The sequence below is a fragment of the Muscardinus avellanarius genome (assembly GCF_963383645.1).
Source record: "Muscardinus avellanarius genome assembly, chromosome: 2".
NCBI classification, from domain to species: Eukaryota; Metazoa; Chordata; class Mammalia; order Rodentia; family Gliridae; genus Muscardinus; species Muscardinus avellanarius.
The window spans coordinates 139870561-139889028 of record NC_137787.1 but is presented as its reverse complement, the minus strand read 5'-3'; the positions used below and the strand labels follow the sequence as shown (position 1 = coordinate 139889028).

General features: G+C 42.5%; 1 protein-coding gene across 1 annotated transcript in view; it reads right to left on the bottom strand.

Moving 5' to 3' along the window:
* The window catches only part of LOC308258831 (guanylate cyclase soluble subunit beta-2-like), a gene marked incomplete at its 3' end in the record, with an annotated part of 65910 nt that overhangs the window by 33921 nt on the left and 13521 nt on the right, over nt 1–18468 (bottom strand). The window contains exon 3 of the mRNA XM_080689454.1: nt 559–719. Coding sequence (XP_080545580.1) covers nt 559–719 — 161 coding nt within the window. The remainder of the gene's footprint in view (nt 1–558; nt 720–18468) is intronic.

The window sequence follows — 18468 nt, the reverse complement described above, 5'->3', positions numbered from 1 at the left end:
AAAGAAGAAAACCAAGACGTGAACTCCAGAAGGACATATCCCAGTAGAGAAATTAGTTTCTTAACACCTCAGTCAGTCACCCCGTGGGTTAATCAGAGTTGGATGGTTTCCGATTCTGGCTCTTGGCCCCGTCGAGTTTTTCCTTCTGATATTGAATAACATGGATCTGGCTGCATATGCTATTTATCAGCTCTATCCAGGCCAGGAAGCCTAGGAGAGATTTTGTAAATCCACTGAAACCTGACAGTTTTCCAGCCTTTGTTCACATTGTGATCAGCCTCCTAGATCTAATTCAAGCCCACTCCAGCCATCGTCACAAAACTGTGCCTCTCTTTGAGTTTTTTTTTTTCCCAATCAGTTTATAGAGGTGGCCAACAGGTATTTATTTTTTCTTTTTTTCCCCAAGAGAACCCTGAGCCCCCTGGCACCAGGTGCAGCAGAGAAGAGGGGAAACAGTTCCTGCGTATCTGCTCCTCTTTGCAGGGAAGGGAAGAGATGGCCCAGAACTGTTGACTACTTCCCCTCAGGACCACCAAGCCCAGGCCCAGATGGTCTTACCTGGTAAGAGAGTGCAAGGTAGCTGTGGAGGGCATCTAGGTTCTCAATAAACTCTGTGAGATTTCCTCCCAGGGTCCGCAGCATCCTATCATAGCCAGACATCTTACAGAACTTAAAGAAGTGTTCTCCAAAGAGCTTCAGAATGGCTTCCATGGACATACCTGTGGGATCCAAAACATTACCCCCATAGAAGCTTGCATCATTTTGAACCTTGTTATGATGTATATTTACAATGCACCAAAAAAGTATTTTAAAATCCTCTGCCAGATGTTTGTTCTCTCTAAGGTATCTTCATCTATGGTGCAGATCCTGGCTGTGTGATACTCACTGAGCTACTAAGCCTTCCTCATCAGTGAAACGGCAGGCATAGCATCAAGGTCAAAAGGTCACTGTAAGAAGCCCAGTGCTGCTCCGGCACCTGGTGGACACTCATTAGCTATGAGTCCCTCCCAACCCCACCTCAGTCTTTTATCTGGCATCCATAGCAAATATTTCCATATATTCCAGGAGGGGGTGCAGAGCTGTTGTCTCCTCTTGACCATCAGTGGTCAGATCAAGGTTTCCTCTGGACAGGGCAGAGCACAGCCCTCTGCAATCTCTCCTACCACCTCCAACATTTTCAAATATCAGCAGCCAAAAGTTCAATCAAAGGCTATCTCTTGGAAATAACTATGCAACAATCCAGAAAACAATCCCACCAAGGTGTTGTTATTCTGATTCACCCAAAAGATCTTATCAAATGCCCTGATGACTTATTTTCTCTCTCGGCCTCATCAGATCCTAATCTTCCATCAATTTCCAGTTTTCACATCACATTCTTCATGAAAAACTCTCTGAATAGCCCAGGTCACACTGAATTCAGTCTTCCAAAATGTTGCATATTTTCTTCCTAACTTTGGGGTAATTATGGTGGGCGGCAACCTCCTCTTAAAATATTTACTGAACTAGACACACAGTAGGTGCCTGATTAATTTTTGAGGGTAAATATGCAGCATTAGGTGAGGACTACTGTCCACCTCCACCACCCACACTATTATACACTGGACCTTTTTTTTTTTTTAAGACTGTAGTTCCTGCATCATCCATTAACCAAAGTTATTTTATGCAATGCTTGTCCAAATCTTGGCAGAAAGATAAGCTCATTTTCATGTTCCCCTTTTTCCAGATGAGTCTATTGAGCCTGAGTCATCTTTGTGAATTAACCCCAATCACAGGGAGTGTCAGAGGCCAGATTTGTCAAAGAGGCTATAACTCTAAGATCCGTGGTCCTTGTGACATATCCCACAGCCTCTGGAGCAGCAATTAGAGAAACAAGAGTCTTCCCAAGGTGATGTCTGCTTATGGGTTGTCATCATGGCTACAGGAGACAGGACATCCCTTCACACTGCTGGCCTGGAGCTCCCATGAGAACCACTGTCTTCTTTGTGATGGGCTTGTGCCTCATGTGAATCTGGGGACCAAAAGTTTCAAAATATCCAGATCAATGGGAGACCTGCAGGATTTGCAGTTCCTTAACTGCACCCTTGAAGAATCCAGCTGGATCTAGAATTCACAGCCGGGGCATCCCAGGTCTTCCTTGTTTTCCAGGACTGGAAGCATACAGAGCGGCAGAGGATGGGAGGTCTGGGCACCTCTCAACCTCTACTTGCTTCCTAAGATAGTCTGAACAGCAGATTCCTGACAGCTCATTCATTCGCAGCCAGACCTTTGGGCAGATCATTGTTTGGCCATCTGAGCAGGACTAAATCCTCACTGAGTTGGTCTGGTCTTATTAGAACTGAGTTATACGTATTTCCAGTAAATTGTTAGCCACATCTTCTGAATCTAGGCAAAGCTGGGGCTGGCAGTGTGGAAGGTGGTCATGGCCTGTGTTAATATCCTCTGTTGGGTTTTTGTTTTGAATTTATCCTATCTGGATGCAGCCAGCCTTGTTTATACCAGTGATGGGGAGCCAGGTGCTAACTCCTACGTGAACTGAGATAAATCCTACTTAGGTCTTTTTGAATGCTTATGAGTTCCTGGGAGAACTCCTGAAAAGTAAAGGACAGATGTGAAATTATTCCTTCCTCTCTCCTTCCACCTTTCCCTCCCCTCTAAATCTAGCTTATTTATGCTGAGAGAAAACAGCTGTGCTGAGCAGCCTGGAGCCTGGAGCTCTGAGCAGGTGCATCCTGTAACCCTCCAGGAAAAGCACAGGGCCCTGAAGCCTTCCTTCTCCAGGGGACCTGCCCCAGGGGGACGGGGCTATCCACAAGCTAAGCAGAGTTATATTCAAGTGGCAGCGGCAGCCTTGTGTAGGGTTGACTTTTAAATCTGAAAACCTACAAAAATCCATGAAGTTGCTTGTTCCAGACCCTGGTTATTTTGTTTCTGGGTGCTCAGCTCTACTAACAGGGAAGGGCATGGGGCGGAGAGGCTGACTGTTCCTTAAACAGCGATCTCGGGTTTGAGTGTGGTCTCTTTCATCTGTGCTGGGCTTGGAGTTGCTTCTAGGATTCTTGGTGCAGAATGCTTGTCTAGTAGAGGACAAAGGCCTCTTTTTATTTTATTTATTTATTTTTGCGGTACTGGGGATGGAACCTAGGGGCATTCTACCTCCGACCTACACCCCCAGCCCTATTTTTATTCTTTATTTTGAAACAGAGTCTCACTGAGTTGCATAGGGCCTCAATAAGTAGCTGAGGCTGGCCGTGAACCGTGATCCTCCTGTCTCAGCCTGCCAAATGCTGAGATGACAAGTGTGCGCCACCAGCCCATCTAACATGGCCTCTTTTTAAATTCACTGCCTGTCTTTTGGGTTTTTTTGTTTGTTTGATTGTTTTTTAATGAAACCCAGGGGCATTCTACCTCTGAGCTACACTCCCTGCCCTATTTTTTATTTTTTATTTTGAAACAGGGTCTCACTAAGTTGTGGAGGTCTCACTGTCCACAAACCTCTGGTATCAGCCTCCTGAATGCTGGGATTACAAGTGTCCACCACCACGCCCAGCTACCTGCTTTATTTTTTGTGCAGCTTAGCCTCAGTGAATATAAATTACAAGAGCCCTCTAAGTTATATGGGGTCTGAGATATATAGAAAATGGAAGGAAAAATAGTAAGAAAATCCAAGAGCCAATTAAACATAAATCTTAGGTGCCTTAAAATGTTATTTGGACATACAAAGGAAAATATGTGTAGCTTTCTAAACTTTTTGAAAGAAAAAAGGAGAAATGAAAAAAATATCTATCTATCTGCCTATTTGAGCAACTAAAACACCAGCAGGGACTTTGCAGATGGCTACACACAGGACATTTGTGGGCACGGAATAGGACAGACCAAAAAAATAGGATGGTAGCAGGGGCTGGAACTTCTCTGAGCATAACTGTTTGGACTGAACTGTTTTAAAAATCACGTTGATGTTTTATATCCTTAAAATATGTAAGATCAATAAGGACAGGAAAAAGCCTAAGATAGAAAACAAGCTAACCAAACAGTATATTAGCAGAAGAGTTTTGAATAACATAACTACTCAGAGAAAAAAATTAACCCAACAACATCTGAACACAGCATTTATACTGCTTTGCTCCCAGACTACAAACAGAAAAAACTTAGAACAAAAATTTAACTATAGTTAGTAAGCTTCCTTCTACCAGTGTAAGTTAGTAATTCTGAAAACACTCCCTGAATTATTTGGGATGAAGTATATAAGTAAATATATTGTAGATAGTGGGAGCCATGTTTCTGGCTGCTAATGAGGTTACGATTATAGAATTAGAAATCTCTAACAAAATAAGACCACAAAAATAGATGTGTGCGTGTGACTCTGAGTGTGTGTGTGTGTGTGTGTGTGTGTGTGTGTGTGTGTATTTATCATCTATTTTCCAGCTCTGTTCATTGAGAAGATCTAAAAGCAGTTTCCAACCCAGTGTCAATAAGCCCACCTAGTGTTCAGATCTTAGAAGTGTGTGTGTGTGTGTGTGTGTGTGTGTGTGTGTTCCTGGGGATGGAACCCAGGGGCTTTCTACCTCTATGTTACACCTCCAGACCTATTTTATATTTTATTTGGAAACAGGGTCTCACTAGGTTGCTGAGAACCTCACTAAGCTGCTGAGGCTGACTTTGAACCTGTGTGATCCTCCTGTCTCAGCCTACCAAGTGCTGGGATTACAAGCGTGCGCCACCACGCCTGGCTGACAATATATATTTTAACACTATATATTTAAAAATCAATCTTGTGGCAGAAAGGATCATTTTTAGTAACAAAAGATTCAATTATCCAGGAAGAGTAAAACAGTTCAGTGCACACTGGCTTTGAACCTGCGATCCTCCTGTCTCAGCCTCCCAAGTGCTGGGATTACAAGCGTGCACCACTACACCTGGCTCAAATCTTGGTTTTTAAATGTTGTTCTCCCCTAAAAGGTCTATGGAGAAATGGCAGATTCCAAGGATGGGGTAAGAAAAGAATGAGAATGAATCTATACCATTTCTTCATTCCAGAAAGTAAAGAAGTGATTAAAGAATGCTAAGGGCACAGGGAGCTGGGCGTGGTGGCATTTGAGAGGCTGACAGAGGAGGATCACAGGTTCAAGTCCAGCTTCAGAAACTTAGGGAGACTCTGTTTCAAAACAAAAAATAAAACAGAATTGAGAGTATAGCTCAGAGGGATCCATCCCTGGATTTAAACCTCAGTATCACACACACACGCACAAAGGCACAGGGGTTAGCTTGGAGGGGCTTCCGTTATCTAGATCTCAGAGCCTTTGAACATCAAGGTAAATTATGAAAGTAAAAGTACAATGCTGTCTTTTATAGAAATAAGAATCAAGAATCTTCAGCACCATAAATAAAAGAGAAAGAAAATTCTTTCAACATAATTTCTCTAACAAATGTAAAAAAAAACACATAAAAATGACCATTTTGCCACCATCAAAATTAATGATTCAGATAAGAATCATAAATTAATACTAAAGTCATGGAAGTGGGAGTGTGAGAAGCAATAAGATATTTGTATGGTCTGAAAGTATCTCTTCATAATATACTAATTACAGAAGGAAAATAGTAACTTTACAGCAGAGAAACTTGGCAGATTCACCTTCACCAAGCGATCAAAGTTAACATCACCAATTATGGGACTCAGCACTAAGAAAACAAATAACCCAATCAAAAAATGACAAGTAAGTTAAATAAACACTTCACGAAAGAAGAAATTCAAATGGCCAATAAATGCATGAAAAAATGCTCAACATCTTTGGCAATCAGAGAGATGCAAATCAAACCTACCCTGAGATTTCACCTAACTCCAACTAGAATGGCCATCATTCAAAACACAAACAACAACAGATGCTGGCGAGGATGTGGAGAAGTGGGAACTCTAAGACATTGTTGGTGGGATTGCAAATTAGTGCCACCACTTTGGAAAACAGTATGGAGAATCCTCAGAAGAATGGGAACAAATCTACCATTTGATCCAGCAATACCACTTCTGGGTATCTACCCAAAAGATAGGAAACCAAACTACCAAACTAATGCATGTGTATCTATGTTCATAGCTGCACAATTCACCATTGCCAAACGATGGAACCAGCCAAGATGTCCATCAACAGATGAGTGGATTACAAAACTATGGAATATGTACACAATGGAATTTTACTCAGCCATAAAGAAAAACACAATTACATCATTTACAGGGAAATGGATAAAACTGGAGGACATTATGCTAAGTGAGTTTAGTCAGTCACAAAAAATAAGAAATCGATGATTTCCCTAATATGCAAAAGCTAGGGCGAAATGGGTAACAGGAAGAACTCTAGATGAGGAAGGAGATTTTATAGACGAAGAAATAAGGCGACCTAACTGAGGGGATGGTGGGGGGGGCGGGGAAGGAAACTCTCTAAAGCACGTGATGCACTTAAACATATCAAAGTCAGTCACTAAGCCAAGCATGGGTAGGAGGGAGGGGGAGGGAATGGAGTGGGGATCGGATAAGGGCTAATTGGTGATGTGTGCATGTATGTCTCCACAAGTCTTTTATCCCATTAAGATGTATGACTACAAAGCACCAATAAAAAGAAAAAAAATACAAAGCGTTGGGGATGTGGCTCAGTGATAAAGCACCCCTAGGTTAAACCCCAGCCTCCCTCCCAGAAAAAAGATTATTTCTAAGGTCTTCTGGCCAAGAAAAAAATAATCTGAATTATACCATGAGAAACCATTTAATCTTAAATTAACATATACTCTACCATATAGCTGACCAGAACTTTCCAAAGATATGAATGTTACAAAACATAAAGACATTCAGAAACTCTTTCTGACTCAAGGAGACTGAAAAGACAGGACAAATGACAGGATCCAGGGTTTTATTCTGTTTTAAAGGACATAATATGTCAATTGGAAAAAAAACAAAGTGGATGACATTAGGTAATTGTAGATTAGATAATAGCATTGTATCAAAGCTCACTTACTGAGCTTCCTGTCTTATTATGGTTATGCAAGGTCATTTTTACCACCAAGAAACAACATGCCTGCAACATCCTAACATTTTGATGAAAATAATTATGGCTATAGATACAGAGCTATATGGTAAAAGGTTAGCATTTGGGAAACATGGAAGAAAAATATATGGGAGTTCTTTGTATTATTCTTACAAACTTTTGTGTGTTTTAATTTATGTCAAAGTAAAATATTTTTGCTAATTGCCCTGAGAAGTCTTTAAGAAATCTTATATAATAAGACCACTTATCTATGGCCAGCCAAGATACAGCTGGGACCTGGACCTCTGTAGTATTATTAATTTTGTTAAGTATAATCAGGACATTATTTCTATGTTTTAAAATATCTTTAACTGTTAGAGACTCACACTGAAATATTTATGGGTGAAATTATGGGAAACTTGAGATTTGCTTCAAGACTTTCTAGCGAAAATAAAAATAGTAAAGGATAGAGGGGCCAGATAAATAAAATAAGATTGTCAAAATACTGATAATTGTAACCAGGTAAAGGATACATGAGCTGCAGTTTGCAATTCTCTCTACTTTTGTGTATTATTAGAAGCTCTATTAAAAAAGCAATTTGGGTTTTAAGTGAAAGTTTTCTTTGTTAGGCATCACAAAGCATCGATACTTGGCTTCCCTGGAGAGGTGTGGTGCCTTCTCACAGGCTTTTAAATTGGAATGATGTATGAACTTGAACTTTCTGGCTTAACAAGCTTGGCTCTTCTGTGTTGCCAGGAAATATTTCTTGCTGGGTTACTGCTCCAGGGACTGGAAAGAACAGAGGTGCGCTGTCCAGGGCAGCAAGGAGAGGCCACCTGTTAAGTCCCAGCGAGGAATGGCAGGTGGAGGAATGTGCAAAACCACAGCCTTCACAGAGCCTCCTGGCAAAGTGCCTGCTGGGGGCTGACTCCCCACGACCCTGCGCAACCCCCACCAGTGTATAGACAGCAAGAGCCGTTCTTCATGGTGAGCCTCCTGGGTCACCCAGAAAAGCACATGCCTTCCACAAGACAGAAAAGTACATGTTCCACATCTCACAAAGTTTGACATTTTTCTTTTTCCAAGGCTTTTTTTTTACTAGAAAAAAATTTTAATATTTATTGATTACAGAATACTTAAAATGTACAAATTATGAATATATTCTCATTAGCATATTTTATTTTGTAATTCTGAGAGATATGCCGATGCCATTGATGAGTTTAATTTGCAATTGCCTGATTTATTTACAAAATCTGAGCAGCACAATTTGTAATAGCCAAAATATGGAACCAACCCAGATCTCCATCAACAGACGAATGGATAGCAAAACTGTGGGAAATACACACAATGGAATTCTATTCAGCCATAAAGAAGAACAAAATTATATCATTTGCAAGAAGATGGAAAGCCCTGGAGAACATTATGTTAAGTGAGATCAGCCAAGCACAGAAGGAGAAGGTACATATGTTTCCTCTAATATGCCCAAACTAGGAAACACAGAGGATAGCAGTGGGTCTCCAGATAATGAAGGGGAAATACCAGCAAAGTTTGAATGGAAAGATAGGAGAGGAGGAAGGCTGATCTTGATTAATGAGGGTCTACATCTGAACATGTGTAAAATTATGAATATGACATGGTTAACCTGGACAACCATTGGTGGGAGGGGGGAAGGGAAAACGAGGGCAGGGGGGAGAGGGCACCAAATATAGTTTAAATGTATACCATTTATGTTCAATAAAAAAATTGTTTAAAGAAAAGAACAGTGCAAAAAAATAGGCATTCAGGTACAGTAATAACCTCGTACTATTTTGTATGCTAGTTTTATGAATGTGTTTTTTTAGTGAAAATTTATCAAGTTAAAAGAATAAGAGAGTTCAGGAAACATGCACTCCACTAAAAAGGATATTCATCTACATAATGAATATAAAAATATTTTCAGATTTCCAAGGCTTTTAAAGATGGAGCTTTGGCTCTCTGGAGAGAGCCATTTGCTGAGCATGCTGTCCTTCTCAAGTGATTTTGCTTGAGTCAGGCTCAAGATAAAGTGTGAACAGGTATTTTGTGAGTAGGAGAAAGAGGAGCGCAAGGAGCCACACAGCCACCCACACTGAGACTGTAGTTTGCGGGGAGGAAGCTGACTTCATTGGGAGGGAAGTTTCTTGAGGCAGCAAGAAAAAAGAAGCGAAAATTGAAGGCAGTGTGAGTGGGTAGTCCTCTGCAGGGACAAAGTGGTTTTGTTTAAACCAGGTAGATTAAAGGCTGTCCTGAAAGCGGGTGTGGTGGCGCATGCTTGTAATCCCAGCATTTGGGAGGCTGAGACAGAGGGATCTGGGTTTGTGAACAGCCTCTGCTAGTTAGTGAGGCTCTTTGCAACTCAATGAGACCCTTTTTCAAAATTTAAAAAAAAAAAATAGAGCTGGGGGTGTTGCTTGGAGGTAGAATGCCCCTGGGTTCCATCCCCAGTACTGTAAGTAAGTAAGTAAGTAAATAAATAAGTAAATAATAAATAAATAAATAAATAAATAAATAAATAAATAAAGGCTGTCCGCTCCTCATCAAGCCTTAGAACAGGACCATCAGCTCAACCAGGGGCCAGGGCAGAGGGCAGGGATCTACCAGGAGGCGTGTGTATGAGGGGGACAGGGCGAGATATTTGAGGTACTTTGCTGAGTACCTACTCTGCATTAGGCACTTGGCTCATATTATTTGACTTCTTTTCTGAGGTATGTGTGACAGGTATCAATCATTGCTGTTTTCCCAACAGGGAATTTACACTGGTGAGACAATACAGCGAGAAGGCCTACTCACATCTGTCTGATTGCAAAGCTCTGGCTACAGAACCTCAGCCTCCTCCACTCTATGGGATTCAGCACCAGCCTTGGAATCAGGAGTCCGGAGTTCATATCTCCATTTGCAGCTGGTGGGTGCTCTGGTTTGGATACAGAATGTTCCTGGGCAAAGCTCACATATTGGCAATAGAACAGTGTTTGGAGGTGAAATAATTCAATCATGGCTTTAATTTCATCTGTGGGTAAATCCATTGATGGATTAATAATTCTTTTTTTGCAGTACTAGAGATGGAACCCAGGGGCATTCTACCTCTGAGCAACACCCCCAGCTCTATTTCTTATTCTTTATTTTGAAATAGGGTTTCACTAAGTTTTGGAGGGCATCACTATGTATCTGAGGCTGTCCATGAACCAAGATCTTCTTGTCTCAGCCTCCCAAATGCTGGGGTTACAAGTGTGTGCCACCATGTCCAGCTTTGGATTAATAATTAGGATGGAATTATGGGGTGGTAATCGCAGGTAGGTGGAGTGTGGCTGGAGGCCATAGGTCATGGGAGGTGTGGCCTTGAGGGCTGTATCTGTCCCTGATTGCTCTCTGGCTTTCTGCTTCCTGGCCCTCAGAAGGGACAGCCTTGGGGGCGGCTTTTTCCCCATCCTGCCCTGTTGCTGAGCTGTTTCTGCCTTGGGACCAGACAGTTATGGACAGACCCCTGAAACCATGAGCCTCCAATAAGCCTTTCTTCCTCTAAGTTGAGCTTGTCAGATAATTTGATGAGAGCAACAGAAAAGCTAACTAAAACAGTGGCACGCTCTAGGTTACTTCCCCTATCCCCAAAGGAGATAGTAAGGAGCAAATGTCGTAGTGCCCGATTTCAGGAATTCAACATTTTAAATTTGTAAATTTTATATCACTGTTTTTATTTTTAAAGAAGTGAGTACAGAGAAGGGTTGTTGGCATTTGCTGATGGCTAACTGTTGAAACACATTTTACTATGGGTTTCTTAGCAGGCAAAGTCTAGACAGACACAGCTGTGCCAAATGGCTGTTGGGTGTTGTTTTGAATTTTGTCACTTCAGATCACTAATAACCCACTTACACACTAAGTAGGCACTTATTCATATACAGAACAATTCCTTATGCAATGCTCAACCTGCCATCTGGTCTCATCCTGAATTATGCTAATTAGAAAACACAGAGCTATGCTGTGGCAGAGGGGTCTGGAAAAGTCCCAACAATTGCTTCAAGGTGGGGAAATTGCATTCTGGAGCCCACTAGGAAAGCAAAGCCCTGGCTGGTGTGATTAAGCATGCTTTTCTCCTTGTCAAAGGGAGAAGTTGGCCTCAACCAACCAGTATATTTTATTAAACAATAAAATGCCCTTCCTGGAGTTGGCCCTCTCTCTCCAACTCATAAGAGTTGTAATATACAGAGAAACCACATGGCCCAGGCTTCCTGAGGCCATGCCGATTTCCAAGCCCCATTCAGTTAGGATTTTGCTTTCCAATTTTCTATTTGAGAAATGCACTTGCCATACTTATCTGCCCTTTCAGATATGGGCCAAGAGATGTTATAAAGACAAACAACAAGAAAAAAGACCATCAATATTCCAAGTGTGGAAGAGAAAAGTGACAGTGGTCTACTTTGGCTTTGGGTAAGAAAGTGATGTGACTCACTCCACACATGAGCCTATAAACTTGCTGTGACTCTAAATGCATGGGTTGGGTTGGAATATCACTCCAGTGGGGCAGCTGTGAGATGGCATCTCTCTGCTAACGATGCCACCACACCCTCAGTGTTCACAAGCACACACAATGGCAGAAGCTCACTGGGGTGGCAGGAGACGTACAGAGTATTTCTTTCTGGAGATATGAAACCTTAACAGAGTTCTGGAATTAGCCCACTGGGGCTCCCATAACCAAACACCATCGACTGAACAGCCAGAGTGACAGAAATTTATTTTTGAGCCTTTAAGTTCTGAAGGCTAGAAGTCTAAGACTGAGCAGCTGACGTGATAGGCTTCTGGCAGGGGCTTTCCTCCTGGCCGTCTTCTTGCTATGTTCTCACATAGAAGAGAGAGGGCACGCTCGCTCTCTGGCATCTCTTCTTCCAAGGGCGCTAATTCCATCATGGGGACCACTCCTTTAGGATTCCATTTAAACCTAACTCCCAAAGGCCTCATCTTCAAATACTTAATACATTAGAGATTAAAGGCTCAACATATAAATTTCAAGGGGACAAATTCAATCCATAGAAGTTCTTAAGTAAAAAAGGGATTTGGAAGTCTTTTTAAAAAATATATTTGATAAAGACCCATTCTCTAGAATATGAGATTACAAAATTTTTGTGTAAAGCACAGAGTATATTTTAAGCTTTGTTTGACAGGCAGTCTCTATCATAACAATTCAGCTCTACCATTATGCTACAACAGAGGCAATATGTAAAAACATGAGCATGATGGGCATGGCTGTGATCAAATAAAACTTCACTTACAAAACAGGTGGAGGCCCAGATTTGGCTCCAAGGCTGTACATTGTTTGCTGAACACTGATGAAGGGACATAAAACATTATTTTTTATTCAAAACATTTTTTTTAAGCTGGGCATGGTGGTGCACATTTGTAATCCCAGAATTCGGGAGGGAGAGACCGGAGGATCATGGTTCTCAGACAGCCTCAGCTACTTAGCAAAGCCCTTCACAACTCAGTGAGATCCTATTTCACACACACACACACACACACACAAAAAAAAAAAAAAAAAAAAAAGGGGGGGGGGGTTGGTTTTTTTTTTTCACGGTACTGAGGATGGAAACCTAGGGTATTCTATCTCTGAGCTACATCCCCAGCCCTTTTATCTTATTCTTTATTTTTGAAACAGGATCCCCCTAGGTTGCTGAGAATCTTGCAACATTACTGAGCTATTCTCGAACCTGTGATCCTTCTGTCTAAGCTTCCCAAGTACTGGGTTACAGGCATGTGCCACCACGCCTGGCCAGAACATTATTTTTTAATACAGCCAACTGAACAGAATAGCAAAGCCTGTGTCTACTTTTAAGGGACAGCATTTAGAAGTATAAAACATGAAAATATCCCCTGTCTTTCTTGCAGATTCAGCTCATCTTTGTTCAACACCTAGTAAGCACCCTGCATGTTGCTACATGCCTTACATTTGTTATTTGCTTTAATTATTCCTTCTCTCAACCCTTGAAGGTATTATTCCTTCTTGAAGAGATCAACTCTCAAGGAAATTCTAGCCCAGGGTCACACTGCTGGTATGACAAGCAGAATCCAGGCCCTCCTGCTCCTTCTAGAATAACAAGATGCCCTTTGGCAGAGGCCATATGATACAGCCACTGCCTTCTGCTGGGATCCCTTGAAATAAAACCCAGAAAAGACTGAAGGGGAGCTCGATTTCAGCACCCATTCCCAGCTTTTTTGCCCTTCTATATCCTAAGCTCTGTCAAAACTTCAACTAGGCACCTCTCATTACAGAATTATCACCTAATATTTCATATTCTTTCTGTGGAGAGACAATAACCAGATGCTCCTCTACTTAGCTAGAACAGAGGATGTAAGTATAAACAACTGAACTGGCTTATGAGTCACCAGCCTTCACTTGGAATTGCAGACCTGCAGTACTATCCCCGGGCTGGAGTGAGGCAGCATCTGGTCCTTGCCTCTGTGCAGTGGTAGTTATTAAGACCAAAAAGGGATCTGTCTGTGTGGTTTGGAATAGCATATTTTAACATCATCATCAGATATATTAAATTGTTGAAGAAAGTGGTGCTTAATAAACCTCTATGGCAGAGGTGTCAAACTAGGAGTCTGAGGAGCAGAGCTAAGGCCAGGACCCCCAGACCTCACGCTCCCAGTGCAGCAGGGGCAATGCAGGTCATAGAGAGTGCGCACTCTGGACTCAGACTCCGTGTGGAGAGCCTGATACCCACCTGCTTGTTGATTACCCATGGCCCATGCAAACCTCTTCTGCTGCCAGCGGTAGGGGAGACTGCCCCCGATAAAACAGGGTGGACAAGGAATGAGTGGGGTTCCAGGTGTCATGGATGCATGCAGTTCCGGCCTAGCTTCTCCTAGAATCTCTCTGTGTCCGATTCCCTGAAAGAGATGCCCAGCCGCAACTGCTGGGAGGCAGCATGAGCTTGTGCGGTGAACGGAAGCTGGCACGGGCTATGCGAGGGTTCTGGAAATCTTGCTTCTCTTGGAATCTGAGTTCTGGGAATTGAAGGAGCAAAGACCTGCTTCACTCCTGGGCGATATTTCAGTTGCGGCGCCAACCTTGTCTGGTGTTATCAGGAGATGCAGGCAACAAATGACCAGGGGCCACCACACATCTGTATGGAAGTTATGTTAATGACCAGCTGGTGTTGGATTCCACCCAGCTTCAGTCACCATCAGTCTGCTAGGCCTTACTGATGACATCTGTTGGCCCTGTGTGGCTCTGTAGCTCCACACAGGCCAAAGCAGCTGAGGAGCCAGGGAGCAGGTGGCACAGAACTGTCTGTCGGGGAAAGCAAGTGCTCGCCTCTTGCTGGGAAGTATCCTGACTGTTGCATGTACCCAGCTTCCTAAGCCTCAGGGACCCCCTCCTCCTGGCTCTGCAGGGGCCTTTGGCCTCTCCTGCATGCAGATCCCCAGGGAGGCCAAGGAGAGATGCAAATGTCAGTCTAATTGTCCCGTGGAAATTGAGGGGATAGCCCTCCATTCTATCAGTTCCAAGTGCATGGGTTAGAGCTGGCCCAATATTTTTAATCAGATAATCTTTCTGAAATTCAAAGGACAAGGGAATAAGTTCCAGGACTCACCCAACATGGGAACATTACTCATTGCTGTTGCATTCTGAAGAAGACACCTGTCCCTGGGGCTCAGTGTGAGCTAGCTATCCAGGTAGATTCTGAGGCGCACCTGCAGGGCTGATGATTGTGGTGTGTGGGGCTGGCTGTAACCTGCCGCCACCTCACAAATTACTCTTGAGGACGAGGGCCAGTTGGCTGGGCTCCTGAAGGCATCATGAAAACCAGTGTAACGCCAAACTTGTGCTGCTGTCCCTTCATAGGCTGCAAAGGAAGCTCAGAGGTGCTGAGCGACAGGGCCTAGCCTGACACTGCCAGCAATTCTGTCTCAGGCTGTCGGTGCCAGGGACAAAAGCTGATGTAGAATCCACCCTCAGGCAACCCTATTTCCCACTCTTATAGAAACCCACAAGATGAAGGGAGGCAATAGGACAACATTTTCTTTTTAAATTGGAAGGTGGGGCATTCACTCACCCCCCCATGCCATTCAAGAATGGCATGGCTGTAACTATCTTCTGTATTTCTATCTTTTTAATAAACTTATTTAAATCTTCAGCAAGTGTCCAGGCTATTGTATACTTATCCTTAGCTCAGGACAAAAACCCATGGTTTTTCTGTTTTTGTGTTTTGTTGTGGTTTGAGGGAAATTGTGTCCGAGACCCTAATAGGGGTCTCCGGGGACAGTTTCCCCAAACCATATCATCTCACACTGTAACAATTCCAGCAATATCCTAAATGCTAGGGTAATTAATTTAGACTGAAAAGCTCTGAAAAGGGGGGGGGGCGACCTTGCCCAGACAGGCCACTAAAACCCCACCCTTTCTCTCTCAGATGGGATCCCGGCAATCCAAAGTGAATGCCGGATCCCCACTCGCATGTGTTCTCCAAAACTGGGTCAAGTTTGACACCAAAAGGCTAAGGAAGAAAGATCTCTTATTTCTCTGCACCTGATTATTGCCACAGTATGTGCTGGGGGACAGAGACACTTAGCCCCATCAGGGAGGTTTAAATTATAACACTATTCAGCAATTAGATCTGTTTTGTAAAAATGAGGAAAGATGGATAGAAGTAGCTTATCTTCAGCTGTTCTGTAACCTTCGAGACCACCCAGATTTCTTTAATGATTGTAGGATTGAGACGACCGTGGCAGCCTTGGCTACAGTAGTGTGGGGAGAAGGGAGGTTAAAGTTGGATTTATAGTTGGGCGTGGTGGCGCACGCTTGTAATCCCCACGCTTGGGAGACAGAGACAGGAGGATCGCGCATGTTCGAAGCCAGCCGTGCTGGCTTTAAGAGACCCTGTTTCCAAATAAAAAGTATAAAATAGGTCTGGGAGTGTAGCTAGAGGTAGAAGGGCTTCCAGGAACCCCAGTACCACCAAAAAAAAAAAAAAGTTGGATTTATCCATAAGCAGTTTTACAGGCTGAGTTAAGCTATATCACCATCCTCAGACAAATTCTACTACTGTAGGCTGCCAATTCATTTTAACAGGGACTTTTAAAGGGAGAGACAGATGGGCAAAAGCCATGAAAGAAATCTGGCCGAGCACAGAAGCCTAGGCTCAAGTCTTTAGGGGTGGAGATCAAGGGCATCTCTGACATTACTATCCTCAACCATGAGGCCAAAAAGGGCCTTCCGAGGCCTGGCTCATAGGACAAGGGGGACCATTAAATGGCTGAGTGCCCCCAGTTCCAGAGGGAACTGGGGTCCTCAGACCTAGGTTCCCAGTGATTCCTCCCAACTCCCACCACCTGAGTTAAGACTAAAGAGCCTTAGGCGATCGCAGTGAGATCTCCGAGGCCAGATCTAAGGCATTGCCCTTCTTTCCCAGCCCGAGGTCCAAAAGCTTAGCCAGGGTTGGGGGGGGCAGATCAGACCAGCCCCCAAACTATTTTTTTTACCCAATACTCATCCTGTGGCTTCCAGGATGACCTCCAATTCTCCCATTCTCAGTTAAACTAAAAATTTCAGCTTCTTTCAGGAAACCAACTTTTTTCTTTTTTGCTGGCTGCACTAAAATTATTACTCAAAGTTTTTTTTATTTCAACCAGTCTTAGCTAAGATGTAAACCCCTAAAAAGCTATGCAATTAGACCTCTTAAATGTGATTAAATACAATCTACATTGTTTTTAAAGTTCTTATTTTCTTTGAAAAAATTAATGTTTTAAGGCACTCGTGATGCTTATATGATGTCGTGGATTTTTGTGGCAATCTACTATACATTTTTCAAGTTATATGATCAAATGTGATATGCATTGTCTTTCATTTTATTCCTTTTGCAAAACTAAGGTTCTAAGGTGCTAGTGATATTTACCTAATATCTTATAATTCAATTATTAAAGTGGGGAAATGCAAAAGGCAATGCCTTAGAATGCTCTTAACTTCATAAGGTATAAAGTAACACTTAGGTCTTTTAAATGGGTTTTTTAATTGCTGGTATCTAAACAACATTATTAAATGGTATGGGTTTTTTTGTTTGCTTGTACGTAACAATAAAAGACAGATGTAGAGAATCTATAGATGTGTTTCTTTATATTTTGGTAAATACAGAGAAAGGAAATTTTGTGAGACTAAGAAAGCATATTGTAAGGTTTATTCTAAGATTGTCCCAAATAGGAAAGAAAGGATCAGGATAGAAAAATCAGAGGGTTAAAGCAAATTGTAAAGTGTTTGTAGAATGTTTGTTTGCACATGTGATGAAGATGGATTATTAAAAGCCTACCGCTTGTATATTCCCAAGAAAAAAGTGCCCCCTTATGTCACCCCTGTTCAGCCTGAAGAAGCTGGATGAGTCATCACCCTTATTCCTTTGCTATGAGTACATATATGTAATGATAATGGGAGAGAATTGATGGGAAATTAGCTCATGTTAAGTGTTTGTAAAATTGTAAAAGTCAAAATGTATTTTCTGTATCTACCTTTGGCCTGACAGGTGTCAGGAAGTTACTAGACAGAGGGGGGACTGTACCAGTATTGGGGATGGCCTAGGAAGATTTGAGAAAGCTCTGATTATTAATAGGTATATTTCAAAAATAATTGTGTCAAAATGGCGGCAGACCTGGGGAAAGAAAGACTTGGCTTCGGTTTCAGTCAGGAAGCAAACAGCTATTGAAACTTAAATTAACCTAGCTAAAGTTAATTAGCAAGTCTATAGGAGAGGGGAACTAGGGCTTCCTCATCCTTGTTCTTTTTTTTTTTTTTTTGGTGGTATTGGGGTTCCTGGAAGCCCTTCTACCCTTCTACCTTCGGGCTACACTCCCAGACCTATTTTTTACATTTTTTAATTTGGAAACAGGGTCTCCTAAGCCAGCGTGCGTGGCTGGTTTTGAACCTGTGCGATCCTCCTGTCTCTGCCTCCCAAGCGCGGGGATTACAAGCTTGCGCCACCACGCCCGGCACCTCATCCTCTGTCTAAAGACAGGTTTACATAATAATTGGATAATCTAGCCAGGATGGGAGGAGGGGTCGAGCTTCGACCTTCGTGAAAGGAGATACCTTGCCAACCTTGTGAAAGGAGACACCTTTCCAGGGGAGGAACCTTACAGGGACGTTTAGTATGTCAGAATTATGTAAACAAGATGGAGGCCATGGGCATAAAAGGTCTGGTCCACGTGTTGTATCTTTGGTGAAACATTCACTCGAACCTCCCTCCCCCATGCCATCCATCCAACAATGGCATGGGGCTGTAACTATCTTCTGTATTTCCATCTTTTTAATAAACTTCTTTAAATCTTCAAAAAAAAAATGGAACTGGGAATTGAACCCAGGGGCACTGTACCTCTGAACTCTACTCCTAGTCCTTTTTATTTTCAGAGTCTTCACTAAATTGGCCTCAATCCTACAAAAAACAGCTCTGTGTTTAAATGAGCC